Source organism: Bos indicus, chromosome 5 (genome assembly GCF_029378745.1).
Source record: "Bos indicus isolate NIAB-ARS_2022 breed Sahiwal x Tharparkar chromosome 5, NIAB-ARS_B.indTharparkar_mat_pri_1.0, whole genome shotgun sequence".
Taxonomy (NCBI): Eukaryota; Metazoa; Chordata; class Mammalia; order Artiodactyla; family Bovidae; genus Bos; species Bos indicus.
Window position 1 is genome coordinate 56424249 of NC_091764.1, and position 20280 is coordinate 56444528.

Genomic DNA, 20280 nt, shown 5'->3' on the forward strand with positions numbered 1-20280 from the left:
TGTGTGTGTGTGTGTGTGTGTGTTTTATTTTTGGTGGTGGTGGTGGAGGAGGGGTGTTAGCAGGGCCAGTCCTGAACCCGCTGGACAGAGCTACAGACCCATGGGGCCTGGCAGAGCCGGCTGAGAGAGGGAGACGACAACAGAGGGGTTGCCAAGGTGAGGGGATGCCTCCAAGGAGGGAGGGTGGGGGGCCTCTGACTACCAATGTGGGGGGGAGGAGGGGAGTGCTTTTCAGGATCCTGCCTGGGCAGAATGGATGGTCCCTAAGAAATTGTTTCAGCTGGGGCTGGTGGCTGGTGTTACTGAGTTTCGGCAGTTTCGAAATATCAGAGGAATCTGGAGTGGGTACAGGCCCAGCACTTGCCCCGCTCCTCCCCAACATGGGTCACTTTTTCCACACACCCCATCCCCCGCAATCCAGGGACGTGTTAAGGCAGGGGAAGGAGGGCAAGGAGGTGCCCCTCTGCCCTCTGGGTTGGGGGGAAGTGGCCGCCCCTCCCTATAGAAAACTGATGGCAGGGGGCAGTGGATCCTCCACAGACCCCTATCCGGGCCCCCCACAAAGGTTCCTCTTCAAGGGTGTGGCCAGGGGGTGAGCGTGTCCCAGAAGTAGAACCTCATGGTGCCCCAGAGGAGGGGGAATTTCCCCCTCAAAACTGCTCCACGCTTGGCCCGGCGGCGTCATGGAGTTAACCCTCCTGGTGCCTAACTGGCTCCGCCTCCCCGCGCCCCTCCCCGCCCCCGCCCCCGCACACACACTGGGCAACTCCGAGCAGCTCTTCTGACTTCTGATCCTGTGGTCCCACGATCAGAGGACTCAGGAATCTCGGGGGTTGAGGTGAAGTTTAGGCCACGAAGCGGGGCTGAGGAAGATCCTGGACTTCCCTTCCCCATGGGGAAGGGAACGCGGGCCCCGCCCCCCCAGGCCATGGCTCCTCCCTCCCTGTCGGTGTTCAAGGGGGCTTACAGCAGAAGATGCCCCTGGCCTGGCAGGCCGATTGAGCCAGCCTGGTTATTGGGTGGGAGTGGGGGAAAGTCTGGCCCCTCGCTGTCGGAGGATGGAGTAGGGGAGATTTGAAGGCAGGGCCATGCCAGGAAGCTGGTCACTCTTCCTAATCTAGGGGATATGGAGGAAAGGGGAGCTGCCTCTGACTTAGGGATCACCTCGGTCCCCGTAGGGTAGAGATAGAGGTCAAAGGTCTGAGCACCCTGAGAAACAGGAGAGAAAGAGGGAAGAGAGGAATGGAGTCCTCCCTTGAGTTTGAAACACAAACCAAAAGGTGCCCCACCCCAAGGTGGGTGTAGAGAAAGGTCTATGAGAGGACCCTGAGCAGGAGGGGGAGGATTCTGCCTTTGGGAGAAAAGAGGTTAGGGGGATATAGGAACTGGGAAGGAGCACGGATCTCCAGAAAAGGGGCCTCTCTGTTCTCTATTCCTTTGGGAGTCCTGGGAGAGGGGAGAAGCTAACGTGCTGCAGGAGAACTTGGGGCTAACTGGGTTGAGGGAGACCTAGGGAGTTTCCACCCCCATCCTTTCTGTCATCTCTGGGAAGAGGGACGTTTTGAGAAACATGAACTGAGAGACCCCTGGGGAACCACTGGTTTACCCACTCCGCCCTGCAGTCCACCTAGATGGGGAGGCAACCACCCCCTCCCTATTCTCCTACCTCCTTGCCTCTTGCCCCCTTTCCTTCTCTTCCTTGTAGTCCTCTAGCCTCCCTGCCCCTCTTTTTTGCTTTTCTCTGAAGGCTAATTAACCTCACTTTTTCTCTTTCCTGAGTTCTCTCTACTCTTCCTCTTGCTCCATCTCCTCTTCTTCAGTTCTCCTCCCATGCCCCCCTCCTCTTGGGATTATGAGATCTGGATCCAGAAGGGATCCTAAGGGTACAGAGTGGTGGTTTATCCCCACTTGGGTTCAGATCGCTTGCAGAGTGGCCTTGGCAAGTTGGAGAACCTCCTTGAGCTCAGTTTCTCTACCTGTAACAGGATGATTTTATATTTTAAAAATTGTTGCAAGATGCTAGTGAGGTAAGGCGCTCAGTGTAATGCCCCATACATAGTAAGTGCTTAATGAATAATAGCTATTATTACTCTACCATCTTCTTCTTCCTCATCTAGCCAGGCAGTTTTCAGATTGTTTCATGGAACCCTGGAATTTTGAGGGATTTCTCTAGGGATACCTTTGGGGTCCAGAGGTGGAGAGAGGGAAGCAAGAAGTGGTAGAATTCCAGGTCTACCACACTTGATTTCAACAGAGAAATTCCAATTTTACATAACTGGCTAAAACGGTCTACTTCTTTAAAAAATTTGGAAAGTTCATACTTTACCCAAGCCTCATATTTTATAGATGAGAAGATTGAGGTCCACGGAGGGGAGGTTTCTTTTTGTTTATTTGTTTTTAAAATCTTTTGACCATGCCACAGGTCATGTGGGATCTTAGTTCCCTGATCAGGGATTTGTTCCCTTCATTGGCAGCATGGAGTCTTAGCCACTGGATCACCAGAGAAGTTCCGAGGGGAGGTTTCCTGCCAACAGAATCAGAGCTACAACCCACATTCTCTGCCTTCTCTCAGAGAGCTTTCCCTACTGCCCCATTGCCCCTGTCTCTTACCCTCTCCCCTCCCCCAACTGGCTGCAGCTCAGCTCTTCCCACTCCATTACCCCCATGCCTACTGTTGAAGAAAATACCTTGTTTCAGGCTTTGGCCAAAGAGGTTCCTGGTTTGATATAGTCTGGCTGAGAGTTGTGGTGCTGATGGTCTCTGAAAGGGCTGTCTATGGGAGGTCCTTGCTGCTGTTGCTGCTGCTGCTGCGTCGCTTTAGTCGTGTCCGACTCTGTGTGACCCCATAGGTGGCAGCCAACCAGGCTTCCCGTCCCTGGGATTCTCCAGGAAAGAACATTGGAGTGGGTTGCCATTTCCTTCTCCAATGCATGTAAATGAAAAGTGAAAGTGAAGTCGCTCAGTCGTGTCCAACTCTAGCGACCCCATGGACTGCAGCCTACCAGGCTCCTCCATCCATGGGGTTTTCTAGGCAAAAGTACTGGAGTGGGGTGCCATTGCCTTCTCCTGGGAGGTCCTTGGCTGCCCGAAAAGGTCAACTTCCAAATAACCTTGTTCTTTTTCTTCAGTGTTAATGTCAGTCGCTCAGTCATGTCCGAGTCTCACAACCCCACGCACTGTAGTCCACCAAGCTCCTCTGTGTGTGGAATTCTTCAGGCAAGAATACTAGGGTGGCTTTGCCATTCCTTTCTCTAGGAGATCTTCCTGACCCAGGAATCAAACCCAGGTCTCCTGCATTGCAGGCAGATTCTTTACTTTCTGAACTACCAGGGAAGCCCTCTTTTTCTTCAGGCACCCTCCAAACCCCAGATCATGTCTCTGTGGGGTCTGGTCTCCAAAATGCCCCCAGAAAAACTGCAGCGGCTCTATGTCGACTTTCCTCAACACCTGCGGCATCTCCTGGGTGACTGGCTGGAGAACCAGCCCTGGTGAGTCCTGGCTGCCCCCCATCAGTCCCCCAGGGCCTCCCCCACCTACCTGCCTTCTCATTAGGTTTTATTCATCCCATTTTGAGACTTGGGACTCATTATTGTACATGCAGTGGTCCAGATTTAGCCGGGAGTCTGTACCGCATCAACCAGACTACGGCGTGTTGACATATGGAGTTCCTCACCCCCTTAGGAACCTGAGCCAAAGAGGAGGGAGGTCAGAGCTGGGCCAAGGGCACCACCCACAACAGCTGGAAAATTGGGGAACAAGGGGCACAGCTGAGGACTACGGAGGGCCTGGATGGAGGATAAGAGGAGGAAGGAGCTGCTGAGCTGTTTGCTGTGGGGTGAAGGGGCAGTAGAGTCGAGGAAGCCCTGACCTGAGGTGGCCTCATCCTGATCTTCCTGCAGGGAATTCCTTGTCGGCTCAGACACCTTCTGCTGCAACATGGCCAGCGCCCTACTTTCTGCCACTGTCCAGCGCCTTCAGGCCTCAGCCGGAGAGCAGGGGGAGGGGAACACCATCTTGCAACACATCAGCACTCTGGAGGTGGGCGCAGGAGGGAGGGGACAGGGCCAGGGTGGGGCCTGGAGCTGGGGTGAGCATTGGATGCTGGAAGGGAATTGGTATTCCTCTGGTTAGCTGTTAGCTAGCAGGCAAATTAGATTCTAAAAGCATGCAAATGCATGCAAACTTCTGGAGTCTATGATTGTGCGGCCTTTTAGTTCATGTGTGAATGGGGAGGGGGATTGGTGAGGGAGAATGACATGGGTAAGAGCAAGGCTAACCCCATCTACCACTCTTCATTTCTAGACCATTTATCAGAGGGACCCCCTGAAGCTGGTGGCCACTTGCAGACACATACTTCAAGGTGAAAAAAAAGCTGTTATGGAGCAGGTATTGTGATACCCCACCTCCCACCCCAACTCAACCCCTGGGAACTTTAGCCTGAGCCATTAGAAACTAGAAGGGATTTGAACTTCAGGAAAAGCTCAGTGTTCTAGGTCCAAGATGATCAAAGGAGGTTCCTGGGGTCAGAGTGAGCCCCAAGTTAAGCTCAGAGAAGCTTCCAATGAGGAACTGAGGGTAGTGAGAGGTCTGGGGCAAGTGATACAGAGCTGTTATCTCCAGAAGATTCCAAAATGTCAGGAAGAACTGTCAAGGAAGAGAAAGGAGCGAGACAAGGGAAGTGGTCTATTTTCTGCAGAGCATGGCAGTGGGCACCCCTTTAGGGAGTGGAGGCTGAGGGAAAAGGGATGGACAGAGTGTTTCACCTGTTGCCTGTCCTTCCTTGCAGTTCCACCACCTGCCAATGTCCTTCCACTGGAAGCAGGAGGAACTCAAGTTTAACACAGTCCTACGGAGGCTGCAGCACCGGGCCGGGGAGACCCGCCTTCTCCGGGAGGCCCTGCAGCCTGGAGCTGAGGCTGGCCAAGGTGGGATTCTGGGGAGTGTGTGGGAGTGACCCCCTCTTGGATCTCAACCCTGATTGAACCTCTTAAATATATCTGCACCCCGATTTTTGCCCCTACCCTCAGTGTCTTTGCACAGCTTGATAGAAACGCCTACCAACGGGACTGGGCCAAGTGAGGTGAGTAATGGACTGAGATGTGGAGACTGAGCTCAAAGTGCAGACTTTGAGGGTCTCAGATCTGTGGAGGGATGGTGAGTAGACCTCTGAGAGGTGAGAAAGGGAGGCTTACCCTCCAGAGCTGGGCAAAGAGGAAGCGTGTGGCTCCGGCTCAGGCCCCACCTGCCCACAGGCCCTGGTCACGCTGCTGCAGGAGACTGTTGGTGAGCTGGAAGCTGCTCAGGCTCTGGTGCTGAAGAGGATCCAGATATGGAAGCGGCAACAGCAGCTGGCAGGGAATGGTGCACCCTTTGAGGAGAGCCTGGCTCCACTACAAGAGAGGTGGGGAAGGGCTGACAGGGAAGCGGGATGCGCTGGGGGTGGACATCTGCTCTCCCTGCTGGAGGTGTGAGAGAGAGAAACCAGGCCAGAGGGTCTCGGGGTGGGCCAAGACTTGGAGAAGCCAGTTCCAGCAGAGCCACCCATACTGTTGTTCAGGTCATGTCTTGCACACACGCACCAGGCTGACCCGGCATGAGCAGGCATTCCTCCAATCTATACTTTTCTCTTCGAGCTCCATGCCCAGAGGGCTGGGAAGTCCTTTTCGTTTATTGGCAGGGTATCTTTCAATATGCGCAAAAGCATCGTGCGTGCTGGCCTCAGACCTGGGTATCAGACCCCTGGGGAAAGGGCAGCTCGTTTCAACAGAGCTTCCAGGCACTAAGCGGGAACCTTGCCCCAGAGCCAAGGCGCGTCCCACCACCCCTTCAGCCCCAGTGCCTTGCTGTCACACCCACTGCTCATCCCTAACCCTCCACACACACTATCCTGCTTTCTTCCTGGGTTGAGGGGTGAGGGGCGGTCTGGGCCGGGAGCAGGCTGGAAGACTGCGCCCCCTGACCACGGTCCTGGCCCCAGGTGTGAGAGCCTGGTGGACATTTATTCCCAGCTGCAGCAGGAGGTGGGGGCAGCTGGTGGGGAGCTTGATCCCAAGACCCGGGCAGCGCTGATTAGCCGACTGGATGAAGTCCTGCGCACACTCGTCACCAGGTATGAGCCCCCCTGCCTGGTGGAGAGCAGACCCCAAGGAAACAGGAGGGTCAGAGTTGTGGTGGCGGGGGGGGCAGTGGCGCCCAGAGGGACCCAGCTGTTCACTTCCCTGTGTCTTCCTTACTCCTCCCAGCTCTTTCCTGGTGGAAAAGCAGCCCCCCCAGGTTCTGAAGACTCAGACCAAGTTCCAGGCCGGAGTTCGATTCCTGCTGGGCCTGAGGTTCCTGGGGGCCCCAGCCAAGCCTCCGCTGGTCAGGGCCGACATGGTCACGGAGAAGCAGGCGAGGGAGCTGAGCATGCCCCAGGGGCCCGGAGCTGGAGCGTAAGCTGGGGCTGGAGAGGGCCTGAGTGGGAGATGGAGGCCAGAGGGGCCTGGGAGACCGGCACAGTGAAGGGGGCTGGGTGATGATGGGGAGGCAGGGCCATGGGGTATGGGGGCCCTGTATAACAGTCAAGCGAGAGGAAGGGGAGGGACCCACCAGTGCTGGAATGGGGTGGAAGCGTCCTGATTTGGCTAAGATGGGGGTTTCTCCCTCAAGAACCCAAGTAGGGAGATAGAGATTAGGGACCAATAGTCTAGGCCATTCACCTGTGCACTCAAGCTCCTGCCACTCCTGGGCCAATCGGGATGAGCCCCTCTCTGACTTGCCCTGGCAGAGAAAGCACCGGAGAAATCATCAACAACACCGTGCCCCTGGAGAACAGCATTCCTGGGAACTGCTGCTCTGCGCTGTTCAAGAACCTGGTGAGAGGCCTTTGGGGAGCAGTGGGTGGGCGTCCTCAGGCCAGGCAAGTGTCCTCGAGAGGGTGTGGGGAGCCCAGGAGAAGCAGTTTCTGCCTTCATCCTCCTCGCTCTCACCCCTTCCCCCAGCTTCTGAAGAAAATCAAGCGGTGTGAGCGGAAGGGCACCGAGTCTGTCACCGAGGAGAAGTGCGCTGTGCTCTTCTCCACCAGCCTCACGCTTGGCCCTAACAAACTCCCCATCCAGCTCCAGGTGAGCTTGAGTCCCAGGTGCCCTGGCCACACACGGAGGCCTGGATCCTCATTCCTCATGAATGCCCTGTACCCTGTGGGTCTGGGGTTCACGCATGTGGGGGCTCCAGCGGGAGTGGGGAGGACGAGAACTCAAGTGCACACTCCAGGGAATGACGGTGTGTGTTATTGCATATGGCCCTGTGGGACTGTGTCCCAGTTTTTGCAATAAGAACTATTTTCCTTAGCCATGCCAATGGCTAAGGCATTGAAGCACTTTTCTTAGACCAGGGCACTGTTTTAAGTCATACGCATGCACACACACACAGGGTTTGCACAGTTAACATTATGAGGGAGTTATTCTTACTAGCCTCATTTTACAGATGAGAACACTGAAACACAGAGATTGAGTACTTAGCCTGGGTCACACAGCTCCTGAATGTTGGAGCTGGTATTTAAAACCTGGAGGTCTGACTCCATAGCACTGACTCCTCACCACATCTCAGCAGGGAGGCCATAATTCAGCTTCAGAAAGCACTCGTTCACACACCACAAATTTTTAACTGTGTGGTGGGAGTTCAGGAGCTTCCGGGTATCCTCAGAGCCAGCCCTCTGCAGAGGCCCCTTGTCCCCCAGTACCAAGAGCTCCCTTTCCTCACCCGCTTCAGGCCCTGTCTCTGCCCCTGGTGGTCATCGTCCATGGCAACCAAGACAATAATGCCAAAGCCACCATCCTGTGGGACAATGCCTTCTCTGAGATGGTGAGACAAGACCCGGAGTTGGGGGGAGGAGGGGCTATAACCTGGCGGGTGGGTGCAGGCTGGTGGGGTGGCTGGTATGTCCACATGAGAGTGACCATAACTCCTTCTCATGGACTTTGTTTCTGTCCTTCTGACCTCCTTTCGTGCTAATCTTAACACCGATTCTGTGGTAGCACCTTAGACTACTGTTGGAAAAGCACCATTTTTCTTGGGCAGACTCAGGGGGACAAGGCTGGGGAGGGACAGTCTTGGGGAGAGGGGGAGGATGCAGGCCCTTCTGATGAGGAATGGCTACGTCAGCCTGAGGCTCCCTCACCTTCTCCCCTCCCCTCCCAGGACCGCGTGCCCTTTGTGGTGGCTGAGCGGGTGCCCTGGGAGAAGATGTGTGAAACTCTGAACCTCAAGTTCATGGCTGAAGTGGGGACCAACCGGGGGTTACTCCCAGAGCACTTCCTCTTCCTGGCCCAGAAGATCTTCAATGACAACAGCCTCAGTATAGAGGCCTTCCAGCACCGTTCTGTGTCCTGGTCACAGTTCAACAAGGTCATTCCCTTGCCCTTTGGACCTCCCACCCCCAAGCGCTTCATCCCTGGGGCACTCAGGGCCTCCCCAACCTCTGCCCAGGAACCAACCACTAGGATTTTCACAGTGCCCTGCCATGTTCATCAGGAGGGCCTCTGCCCTGGCCCAGGCAGGAAAACCCCTTGGCTCTCTGGCATCCCCCTAGTTTTTGTCTGGGGGCCCTCTGTCTTCCCTTTTGCTAGTGATTTGCATGACTCACCCAGACTGTGTGTAAACACAGCTTTGATTCAAAATGACTTTGACCCATTGGGAAAATAGTTCTTATTGTAAAAACCAGGACAAAATCCCACAGGGACAAATGCAATAACACCAGCAACCATGCGTTGACAGCTTAGGATATGCCAGATTGTACTTGAGCACTATATGTATGCTATCTCACTTAATCATCACAATAGCTCTTTAAGGTAGGTACTATTACACCCATTTTATAGAGGATGAACCGGCTCAGAGATGTTAAGTAGTTTCTCCAAGGCCTCCCAGTAAGTGAGGCCATATTTCTGACTCTTGATTTTAGCTACCACATTTTACTGCCCCCAAAATAAGGTGGCTCAGGACTGGATCTGTTACAAAAATAGGAAAAAATGGAGGTCTGAGTGTCTTGGTTGAAGATCAGCTGAATCAATGCTGTCATGTACTGATCTCTTTTTTAAAAAAGGAAGAAAGAAAAGCCCACACGACCAGAGGATGTGTTAGCAAAGGGAACAGGACACTTACATCCTGCAAACTGCCTTCTCTGGACACCACTTCCGCCAGGCCTCATTCAGGAGGGGGTGGAGCACAGTGGTTATGAGGGGGCCCAGCCCAGACTTCCTGGACTAAATCCCAGCTCTGCTTTTCACTGGTTGTGTAAGAAGCAAGTTATTTGATCTTTCTAGGCTTTCATTTCTTCATCTGTAAGATGGGATACTCATGGGATCTTCATCCATAGATGTGTAAAGATCGGATACAGTAATTTATGGCAAGAGCTTGGACTAGTGCCTGACACATGGGAAGCTTGAGTGTGGCCATTGTCGTTGATGGGGTCTCAGGTGCAGGGTGGTCCCTCAGTCCTGTGACTCTGTTGTGTCGGTACTCACAGCCCAGTGGCTGGCCTAGCCAGGCTCCCGCTCTGGCCCTCTTGTGCTCACACCGGCTCCCCTCTCCCCACAGGAGATCCTGCTGGGTCGTGGCTTCACCTTTTGGCAGTGGTTTGATGGTGTCCTGGATCTCACCAAACGCTGTCTCCGGAGCTACTGGTCAGACCGGTGAGTCCCTGCCCCAGGTAACCTGAGGATCTGGGCCTCCAGATCCTGCTCCACACACTATGCCCCCACCCACAACCTCTCCTTCATCCTGGCCAGGTTGATCATTGGCTTCATCAGCAAACAGTACGTCACTAGCCTTCTTCTCAACGAGCCTGATGGAACCTTCCTCCTTCGATTCAGTGACTCAGAGATTGGGGGCATCACCATTGCCCACGTCATCCGAGGCCAGGATGGTGAGGTCACCCCAGCCAGTCCTCTGCCTCTGTGCCTGTGCCCTCAGGGGTTTCTTCTGAGAAAGGTCCTGGCCTTCTTTGATGCCAACCGTGATCTTCAGGAAGTTCTTCCTTAGGTTCAACTTCTCTTCTTCCTTCTGTGGCCTAAACTTCTACCTTCTCACTTGGAGTTTGGTGGGAATGGGGACTGGTGGGACCCTCACACCAGCTCTTCCTCTCCTTACCTTGGTAGATTGAGAATGAGTCCAACCATCGGGGTAGGTTGGGGAAGGGGAATTAAGTCTGGACAGAGGGGACTCATGGCCTCATTCCTTATGTAGGCTCCCCACAGATAGAGAATATCCAGCCATTCTCTGCCAAAGACCTGTCCATTCGCTCACTTGGGGACCGAATCCGGGACCTCGCTCAGCTCAAAAACCTCTACCCCAAGAAACCCAAGGATGAGGCTTTCCGGAGCCACTACAAACGTGAGCTGTGAGCCGGGGCTGGCAGCTCTGACTCCTTCTGTGGTCCGCCTCCTCCCTGCTCCTGGTTGCCCCCACCCCACCTGCTGTGTGTCATCCCTGACTTCTTCCTCCATTGTCATTTCCCTGCTTCTGGACCCTGCCCATCATCCATGCTCACCTTTTCCAGCTCCCTTCCTCCCTAACCCGGAAGCATTCCATGGCTCTCCTTTCCTCCCCACAATAGCTGAGCAGATGGGTAAGGATGGCAGGGGTTATGTCCCAGCTACAATCAAGATGACTGTGGAAAGGTGAGTGTGCTGGTGTGGATGGAGGGCAGGCTTGATACTTATTTGTAAGCAGGAAGTGTGGCATCAACCCCTGGTCAGTCACACATGCCTCCTCCCCTCCTCCAGGGACCAGCCACTTCCCACCCCAGAGCCCCAAATGCCTACCATGGTGCCCTCTTACGATCTTGGAATGGCCCCTGATTCCTCCATGAACCTGCAGCTCGGCCCAGATATGGTGTAAGAAGCTTGAGAGATAGAACTGGGAGTGATCTGTGCCAGCAGGCATTCAGCATGGGCATGGGGAGAGTTGGCACTGGGGGTTGAAGTAGGGAATTTCCTTTGCTTGAAAGGGATCCCCCAACTTTCTTTTAAAAATAGAATTTTAAAAACCTATTTTATTTTTGGCTCTGCTGGGTCTTCCTTGCTGTGCAGGCTTTTTCTCTAGTTGAGGCGAGTGGGGGCTACTCTTTAGTTGCGGTGCGCAGGTTTCTCATGGCAGTGACTTTTCTTGTTGCAGAGCGTGGGCTCTAGGGCTAATGGGCTTCAGCAGTTGCAGCTTCTGGGCTCTAGAGCATAGGCTCAGTAGCTGTGGTGCACAGGTTTAGTTGTTCCATGGCACGTGGGATCTTCTTGCAACAGGAATCAAACCCATGTCTCCTGCATTGGCAGGTGGATTCTTTACCATTGAGCCCCCAGGGAAGCCCCAGGATTCCTGGGTAGGGGATTGGGAGTGTCCAGGAGAAGGGCTGGCCTCAAGAGTCTGCTTTCTTTCCTTAGGCCCCAAGTGTACCCACCACGCTCTCACTCCATCCCCTCATATCCAGCCCTCCCCCGGGAAGAATCAGTCAATATGTTGCCAGCCTTCCAGGAGTAAGTGGGGTCACCTCTGGGGAATGGGTTGGGTCACCCCCTGCAGTGGGGATTGGCACTTGTATTTGTGAAGAGAGGCTCTTCAATGAGAAAAGGGTGGCACAAAGCCAATGCCTGTGTCTCTTCTGTCCACTCCATTGAGGTGTTAATAGTTAAGATCCGGGTTCAAATTCCAGCTCCACCACTTGCTGACTTTGGGCAAGTTACTTAACTCTAATGCCTCATCTGTAAAATGGAATAATGATGATAATAATACCTGCTTCACAGGATTATTGTGAAGGTTAATTTGAGTTAGTAATATGTATAAAGCTAAACATAGAACCCAGCTCCTGGTAAGAGCTATGCAAGTATTAGTATTCTCTCTCCTGCCTCCTAAACCTACTGTCCTTTTTCTGTTACCTTGATTTGTATATATTTATCATTCTGGCCTGGAAGTGGAATAGACATTTTTGTTCTCCAGGTAGCACTCAGGTGTTTACTGACTCTCAGTCAAAGCAGGACATCTTCCCCCCATAGGAGTTGAGGTAGAGGTGGGATCGTAGAACCAGCAGAGTTCAGAAATTAGCTAATGTATCCTTCCTCTGTCCCCCGCTTCAGTCCCCAGTGCATATAATAACATTTATACAGAGAAGAGGACCAAATTCACAGGTAGAAATGACTTGCCCAAGGTGATACCATCAGGATGAGGAACTGGAAATAGTTTCCTTACTCAATGGGCTTGACTTTGCAACAGCTGCCCTGGACCAGCTTTCCTTTAACTGTACCCTCCTCTTCCTGCTTCCAGACCTCACCTGCCGATGCCTCCCAACCTGAGCCAGATGAGCCTGCCCTTTGACCAACCTCACCCGCAGTGAGTGACCACCCCCGCCCCCATCCTGAGCTCAAGCTCCTCATTCATCCCCAGCCTCAACCCCACCCTGACCCCCCCCACCACCTCATTTACTTCTCTGGGGCTGGCAGGGGCCTGCTGCCGTGCCCACCTCAGGATCATGCTGTGTCCAGCCCTGAGCCCTTGCTCTGCTCAGACGTGACCATGGCAGAAGACAGCTGCCTGAACCAGCCGGTGGGAGGGTTCCCTCAAGGCACCTGGTGAGTGTCAGCCTGGGGGTGGAGGCTGGGTGGGGGGTTGCGGTGTGGGTACCATGCCTATCCCACTGCTTCTCCACTTCCTCTCTGCAGGGTCCGTGAAGACATGTTCCCGCCCTTGTTGCCTCCCACTGAACAGGACCTTACCAAGCTTCTCTTGGAGGGACAAGGGGAGTCAGGGGGAGGGTCCTTGGGACCCCAACCCCTCCTGCAGCCCTCCCCCTATGGGCAGTCTGGGATCTCAATGTCCCACCTGGACCTAAGAGCTAACCCCAGTTGGTGATCCCAGCTGGAGACGGAGCCCAGAGAGACCGCTCTCCTGCCCCCACGGGCCTGCTCTGGGCATCTGCCCCTGCTCCTGCCCAACAGCAGAGAGGGAGGGTGTGTCCTCCTCTCCCCACCCACTCCCTGCTCAGGAGGAAAAGACTGCCAGGAGAAGGTACACTGGGTGGAACATACCTACTCCTTCCCTTCCAACACACCCCTGCCCTCTCCCTTCCAGATAGTGGAAGGGAAATTCAGGTTCCAAGTGAGACACGCCCCAACATGACTGCACAGGCAGTGCACACGCATGTGTGTGTGCGTGCACGCACATACACACATACACACACACATACCCACACACAGAGCTCTCCTTGGAAGATGGCACTCAGCAGGAAGAGGGCTGGACAAGAGCACAGGTGCGGGCAAGAGGGGGATTTCTCCGCCTGCCCCAAGCCAGGGCTCACCACTCACTGGTGGAAACACGCACGCACGCACACATCTGTTCCACACACTGAGGATGGCGGTATGGGCTTAGGCCCCAGCCCTGGAGAGATGGGAAGCAGTTCAGGAGACCCTGGGAGGGAGGTGGGGTGGGGTCTGTACATTTGGTAACAGATGTGGCTTTTGCCCAGATTAAAAAAAAAGTCCCAACCAGCTCCAGATTCTTGTCAGTCAACTGGAGACTTCAGGATACGTGTGTGAGATTGTGCAGAAGTTCAAGGGCTGAGTCTGTGTACAGCCAGGTGAAAGCGCATGCACTTGGGACATGTAATATATGGATGTCACACATGTTAGTTGTATGGCTTCATAGAACATTGATCTCTCTGACTTTGCCTGTGTGACAACACAAGTTAGCAAGTATGAGATACTGCACACAAGGCCCCAGCAAGTATGCTGGCCTCTCGGACATATGCTAACCCAAATGTACTCAGTTCTGGGTGTGATTGTGCCCACGTGGGTCTATGTGGCTGCGACATCTGCATATCAGGCTGTAGCTTTGGTGGCTCCCCACCCCCAGTCCTGCCCAGAGGCAGAGTGTGAATTTGGGGTCCAGACTCAGGTGTGTGGTCCCCTTGATGTACTGGGGGCCCTACCTGCTGCTGCTTTTCTATTTCTCCCACCCACTGCCAGCTTCCCTCCACCTTCCCACCCCATGCCAACCTTTCTCCATCTTGGGGGTCAGAGATCCTAAGCCATAAAATAAATTTTATTTCAAAATAACAAAATAAATAATCTACTGTACACGATCTGAAAAGAAAGACGCTCTAACTGCTCAGACAGGTGCTGCGGCCCAGCCCCCAGCTGAGGGAGACCCTGAGTCCACCCAGGCCTCCCGAGGGGGCCGGTGAAGGGGACCCCACACCCCCTAGAGAGGGCAAGAAGGAGAGAACGCTGAGGACTTGGGGGGGGAGATGGGGGTTGGGGGGCAAACTGCAGCACTTGTTAAATTAAAGAAACAAACTAGAAGCACAAAAATGGGGGGGTAGAGGGGGAGGAGCATGTCCAGTGTTCCAAGGCCCCCAGATCTGGGGGAAAATGTTTCTATTTTTAGCTGCTGGACCCTCCCAGAGAAGTCCCCCTTTCCCCCATGTCCAAACTGAGTCCAACTGCTCATGTCACTGGTTCAAACTAGAGAGAATGGGAGTGTGCTGTGTAGGGGAAGGGGGACCCCAAGTGCCCTGGGGGCAGAGTTCTCGCCTCCTTGCTCTAGGCAAGGGGGAGGGGGCGCCATGCTCCCTCCCTGTGTCCTCTGGCCAGGCCCCTGCTCGTTATTGCTTGAAGCCCCATAGTCCTATGCCCATGGGGCAGGGGGGGGGGGGGGAGGGAGGAGAAGGGCAGGGGAAGGATCCAGGGTCGTGATTAGAAGCCAGGGTGAGAGTAGAGGGGTCTATATGAGCCAGAAGCCTGGGGTCTGAGGACGCCAGTCCGCCCCTCACTGCCGGCTGGCCTCAGCCTCCACTTTCACGCTGTTCCTCCGACCTTCCACCAGCGCAGGATGCGGTCCTGGGGCCGGGCATCGGTCCAGAAGCCCCTCCTCGAACTCTGCAGGGAGAAGGGCCAGGTCAGGCGGCTGTTGCACATAGAGGTGGCTGAACACAGAGGCAGGGGCGGAGAAGGCTGCGAGGATGAGCTTGGTTTACTGACTCCGGCCCACTTCCTGTCCGGGGCGGGGCCGGGGTTTCATACCCAAGCGTGTGCGCCCCCTACTCTTTCTGGCTGTGTGTAGCTCTATGTCTCTGTGTGTGTGTGTCTCTCCTTCTCTGTCTCTCCCGCCTCCGTTCTGCTGGAATTTCTGGTTCTGTCGGAGCTGTGGGGGCGGCTTGGCTCTGACCTCTCCCCCTCCCCCCCTTCCCAGGCTCTGCCACCCCCACTCTTCCCTGGCCTCCTCCCAGGCCCCACCCACCTTGCCGGGCCCCCCAAGTTTCTTAGAAGCCAAAACAGGGGGAATGCAGGAAGTCGGCCTCCCAGCTCCTCCTCCAAGAAGAGCCCCCCTCTTTCAGTCCCCACCCCCACTTCCCACCCACGCACAGTTTAAAAATACCAAGCTAGGGTTGGTGGCTTTGTCTGCTGCGTCACTCTCAGCCCAGCCGATGCCCGGCCCTCTCTGCCGGCCTACTTGCCTGCCCCCCTCCCCATCCACACACAAAGCATCCCCCTTCCCCTTCGGGCTCTTCCAATTCCAAGCTGGCAACCCCACTCCAGCTCCTCGCCTGCTCCACCCTCTTACATTGGCACAACTTCCAGCCAAGCTTCCATTCTTGGTGGCTCTCCTCTTCCTGCTCCCCTTTGTCCCCCATTCTGTCTCCCTGCTCCCCTAGTTCCCCCCTCACAGATTAGGGGTTGGACTCTCACTACTGGGAATAGCCCTGCAGGGTCCCTCCTCCGCAACTAAAGGCCTGGCTGGCTGGAGCCCCACCATCCTGCCCTCCTCCTCCCAGCTGGCCCCAGGACACCAGGATTGCTGTGTAGGGCCTGGGTAGTGGGGTGCTTGGGGACAGCACTGCTGGCTGCCTCACCTGCGAGAGGTGGCTTCGCAGGCACACAGGGGCTGAGGCGGCCCACGCGGTCGTGGGAGACGAGGCGGGCTAGCCGCAGCCCCTCATCCATCAGTGTCTGCTGCAGGATGTGGCGGCTCCACAGCCCGTGGGCTGGCAATGCCAGAGGCAGGTCAGCAGGGGGCGGCGTCAGCCTTGGACATGACCCCACAGCTGCGGGCATGGGCACGGGTCAGGTAAGGGGCCACAGCAACAGAACCCCCACCCTCAACCACACAGCCAGGCCCATAGGCCCAGGTCCACTGGCTCCTATCCGGCCAGGCCTCCCAACCCCACTCCAGGCAGTTGCCTCCTGGTGCCCTCCTTCCGTGCCCTCTACCCCCACAGTAAGAAGGGCTGTGATGCACACTCACCCTGCAAGTGCCCATCCAGGCTCTCCCCAGACAGACTGGCGCTGTCCTCCTCCAGGCTGGGGCGGAATGGGGGAGCATAGGATTCAGGGCCGGGAGGAGGCTGCTGGATTTCAGAGTGACTTTGTTCTCCAACCTGTGGATGCCCCAAATAAGAAAATGAGGACTGGGAAGGGAGTGGGCTGGGGATGGCTGCCCTAACCCCCGATGTTTGCCCTGGAAAACCCACCTCTTGTTTCAGTTTCTTCAGTGGGGGGCCTCCCAGTTCTTCAGGGTGGAGCCTGCAAAGATTGAGAGGAACAAGGACAGTGAGGCTGGGGAGAGACACGTGGCAGACACAGAATCTAAAATGCATTGTTTCCAGAATCTGGAAAGAGTCTAGCTAAGCAGGTGTATCCAGCTTAGGCGCCATTCCTGCAGGGGGCGAGGGGGTCTGAGATGGATGGGAGGGGGGCCAGACCTCAGACAAGTGGAAAAGGGGCTGGACCTCACACATGTGGACTTGGTCAAAGCAAGGCAGGTGGGAAGCAGGATGAAAGGCACCTGAACGGGAAGGCAGGATGTGACCCAGTTCCTAGGCACAGGAATCTGATCGAGGAAGAACCTAGAGAAGGGGGTCTCACCTGGAACCCTTCAAGGAGGACAGGTAGGTGCTCTCTCGGGCCACTTGGCGGGACAGGGAGAAGAGTTCCACCCTCCGCAGTAAGAGGGTGTTGTCCCTCATGCAGAACTGGGCAGCAGCCTCGTTGATGGTCAGCTGTGAAGAGGACCACCAGAGCAGTCAGAATCCTGACTCACCCACTACCTTGCCCAGACCTCCTCCCTCCCCTTCTCCATCAGACAAATGAGACCATCCATGAGATGCTTGGTTGGGTTTCTGACACTACCAGGAGTTTCCTGGGGGAGGAAGACAGAGGGCAGCACCCAGAGCTTCCTATGAATGCCAGGGGCCTCCTCCAATCCTGTGGGGTCCTGGGTGGCATGGAACTGGACAGTTGGGCTTTTGCCTGTGTGTCTGCATCCCCCTCAGTTGAGCAGGGAGGCACAGCAGCAGCTGGGGTTGGTGGAGGAGGGGATCAGGACTTTGGGTCCTGTTTATGGGGCAATGAAACAGACTCGCCAAATGTGAGGATTCTCAGAGGTAAGCAGGTCAAGCTCTAGATGTCCCAGGCAATCCTGGCAGGCTGGGGTCCTCACCTCGTGCAGGCTGAGCTGCTTGCCCTCCCGCCGCTTGGAGTCAAAGCGGCCATAGATGATGCTGTATTTGCGGATCTCCTCTTCCTTCTGGCTGTCATTATCGTCCATCTCAAAGATGTGGCCCACGCTCCGTGCCAGCTTCTTGTTCAGCTTCAGCAGGGATGTCACCTCCCCAGCATCCCCTCTTGGGAAGCTTCGGAAGATCCTCTCCACGCTCTCCACCACCATGCGCACCATCTCTGGCTCCAGTCGATCCGGACCACCCCCAGTCCCAGCTGCTGCCAGCCCCCCAGCCCCAGTCCCCTCAGGGCCGCCTCCCCCTGCCGGTGGGGAAAATGGGGGTGAGCCAGCCTCCTCTTCTCCTCCTGCCCCGACATCGGACTCTGGAGTGCTCCGGCCTGGCCAGATCCGGGGGTCCCCCGCCCCAGGTCCCCCAGGCAATGGTGACAGCTTCTCTCCAAGTTCAAGGGGGCTCTTGGGGCTAAAACTGCGGGCACTGCCCGCCTTTTCCCCCGGGCTGCCATGCCCATTGCTCATGCTCCCTTTCCGGGTCCCCGCCGTCTCAGAGATCTTGAAGAGTGGGATGCTGGAGACAGGCACCGCAGGCACGGGCTGGCTGAAAAGCCCTGGGTTGGTGGCCCACTCTCTCAGTGCCTTCTGCAGGCGTCGGACGTGGAGGGGCTTAGTGGCCATGCCCACGAGCGCCATGATCTCCAGGAACTCCTCCTCCCCCGCCTCGCACAGCTGCTGCACGTCGTCCCCTCCCTGCTGGATGAAGGTCTCGTAGTAGGAAAGAAGGTTGGCACGCTGCAGGACCCGGTACAGCTGCAGCTCCCCCAGGGTCCGAGGCAGGGCCATGGCTCGGGAACTGGGCCTGGGAAGGAGGCGCACAAGGTGGGGGGGGGGGGCAGTAAGTGCAAGTTCCCTGCTGGGTACCAACCCACCCTCACAATTGTCTTCTCTTTCCTGCCTGCTTCTCTTCCCCTCTTTTGAATGCTCTCTCTGCTGAGACTTGAGCACAGACTAGGCGAACCAGCCACTGCTCAGAAGCAGTGCTATCCCAGACTGGCTAGAAGTACCAGAAGCCAGACTGGTCTTTGTGGGAGTCAAAGGCTCCAAGCTCCCCTATCCTCAGCTTTTACTTTTGTGATCTCGGGCAAGGAGACCATGAGTATGAGGCCAGTCAGTACACCCCTGGATTAGCTGGACCAATGTCTCTTCCAGAACACCATCCTCACCTTCCACCCTACACACCTAGCCGTCTTAACAATACAAAGTTAATGAACATAGGATCCTTGTCCTCCCTACAGGGGAAACTAGGACCACTGCTGGCCAGCTTTATTCCCTGGTGGCATCCTGCTCATGTGGCTGAGCAGGAGAGGTGTGGCCCCTTCCCCTGCACTTTCTCACTGTGAGCCAGGCAGACCATCCATCCTCTGCTCCCTTTTCCCACCCCTGCTCAGCTTTTCCCACGGCTTAGGCATTCTTGGCACCTTCTTGCTCTCTCTCCCCAGGACCTCCCCTACCTTCCAGACTGCCCAGGGCCCCTCAGTTGGTCCCTCTCCCAGCAGTGACCTTCCCACCTGCTCCATAGGTAGAGCCATCCCTTCAGCTCAGGCACGGGGGAGGGGAGGGGTGCCTCAATTGTTCTGCTCTGGGGCCCGGTCCGCCCCCACACACTCCCACAGTGGTAGCGTCTGTGGGCGAAAACCGCCGGGGGGGCCTCCCGCCTACCCTTCTCTCCTTCATTTTTCCACCCACATCTTTAAGTGTTGTGGGGGAGCGATTCAAGGCCTCTTGAGGGAGGGGTTGTACATCGAAACTCCCCTCCTCACTCTGTAAATAAAGCTACAGAAATGAACAGACGCCTAAGGCTTGCCCCGCTTCTGCAAAGCTCCTCTGATGCTCTCTTGGTTCAAAGGCGCCGGCTGATCCCGGATCCCGGAGCCGCGCGCTCGGTACCAATGACGCGCTGAGCCAGCCGAGCGGCCCTCCGCCGGCACTATTGTCAGCTAGAGCCCCAAGGCTTCCCCTGCCGCCTGGGAGCCCCCACATTCTTTGCAGGGGGCTCACATGCCAGGTCATGCCCCCAAAATAAACGGGCGATGGAGAATTAGGTACTATTCTTTCTCTAGTCTTTCCAGTTGCATCAGATCTCTGTCTGCTCCCTGGGCCCCCTAATTCGAAGACGCACCCCCTTTCCGTCAGTCTCCACCCCCCACCCCCGTCCCGCTTCCCCTCGTCCTCTCCTCGACCTCCGCCCTCCGGACCCCTCTCCCGAGTCCAGCTCCACCCATCTCCACTCCCCGCCGCTTCCCTTTGCCCACTAACTTGAGTCTGGGCTGCGGGGTCCGGCGGGCGCTGTCCCCTCCGCCCGGCGGCTGCTCGGCTGTGGGGGAGGCAGCTCTGTGCATGGACGGCTGGAGACCACCCGGGGTGCCCTTCTCAGTGCCCGGCACTCAGCGCCTGGTGCGCGCTGCGCTCTTCCCTGCGCGCGAGGCCGTGTCCGCCGCTGTCCGGGCTCCGTCCCTCCCTCCACGTCTCCTCTCTCCGAGCCTCCGCGCCTCTGTCTGTGCCTCTGCCCCCCCACCTCCCCGGCTGCGCTTGCCGCCTCTCCGCGCCTCCGCCCCCGCAGGACGCACGGGGAGCGAGGCCCGGCGCAGCGCTGGCTGCCGGGCGGGCGGAGGGCGTGGGCCGAGCCGGGGGCGGAGGCCGGGGGCGGGGGGCGGGCGCCCGGGCCTCTCCGCCGGGCCGGGGAGACGCCGCGGCGGAGAGACTGAGAGAGGCGGAGATGTTGGGGGGAGGGGAGGAGTGTGGAGATGG

The 20280-nt window shown here is 56.5% G+C and overlaps 2 protein-coding genes across 5 annotated transcripts; one reads left to right on the plus strand and one right to left on the minus strand.

Moving 5' to 3' along the window:
- Positions 1–17: 17 nt before the first annotated feature.
- Positions 18–14101, plus strand: STAT6 (signal transducer and activator of transcription 6). 2 transcript variants are annotated; one of them, XM_070789434.1, is made up of 22 exons: positions 18–156; positions 3352–3488; positions 3900–4038; positions 4303–4386; positions 4787–4925; positions 5028–5080; positions 5253–5401; positions 5978–6109; positions 6243–6431; positions 6767–6854; positions 6981–7103; positions 7750–7842; positions 8179–8385; positions 9574–9668; positions 9765–9901; positions 10222–10368; positions 10592–10655; positions 10761–10871; positions 11412–11504; positions 12289–12354; positions 12465–12593; positions 12684–14101. In XM_070789434.1, the coding sequence occupies exons 2-22, from the start codon at positions 3373–3375 to the stop codon at positions 12871–12873; spliced, it is 2544 nt and encodes an 847-aa protein (XP_070645535.1). In that variant the 5' UTR covers positions 18–156; positions 3352–3372; the 3' UTR covers positions 12874–14101. The 2 variants fall into 2 exon arrangements, with proteins under 2 accessions (XP_070645535.1, XP_070645536.1); XM_070789435.1 differs by lacking the exon at positions 10761–10871.
- Positions 14041–20194, minus strand: NAB2 (NGFI-A binding protein 2). Of its 3 annotated transcripts, none has more exons than XM_019960980.2 (7): positions 19789–20185; positions 17458–18331; positions 16884–17017; positions 16490–16541; positions 16264–16396; positions 15872–16063; positions 14041–14897 (listed from the first exon to the last, which is right to left on the minus strand). In XM_019960980.2, the coding sequence occupies exons 1-7, from the start codon at positions 19869–19871 to the stop codon at positions 14788–14790; spliced, it is 1578 nt and encodes a 525-aa protein (XP_019816539.1). In that variant the 5' UTR covers positions 19872–20185; the 3' UTR covers positions 14041–14787. The 3 variants fall into 3 exon arrangements, with proteins under 3 accessions (XP_019816539.1, XP_070645538.1, XP_019816540.1); XM_070789437.1 differs by having other exon boundaries at positions 17458–18222; positions 19789–20183; XM_019960981.2 differs by lacking the exon at positions 15872–16063 and having other exon boundaries at positions 19789–20194.
- Between the last annotated feature and the right edge of the window lie 86 nt (positions 20195–20280).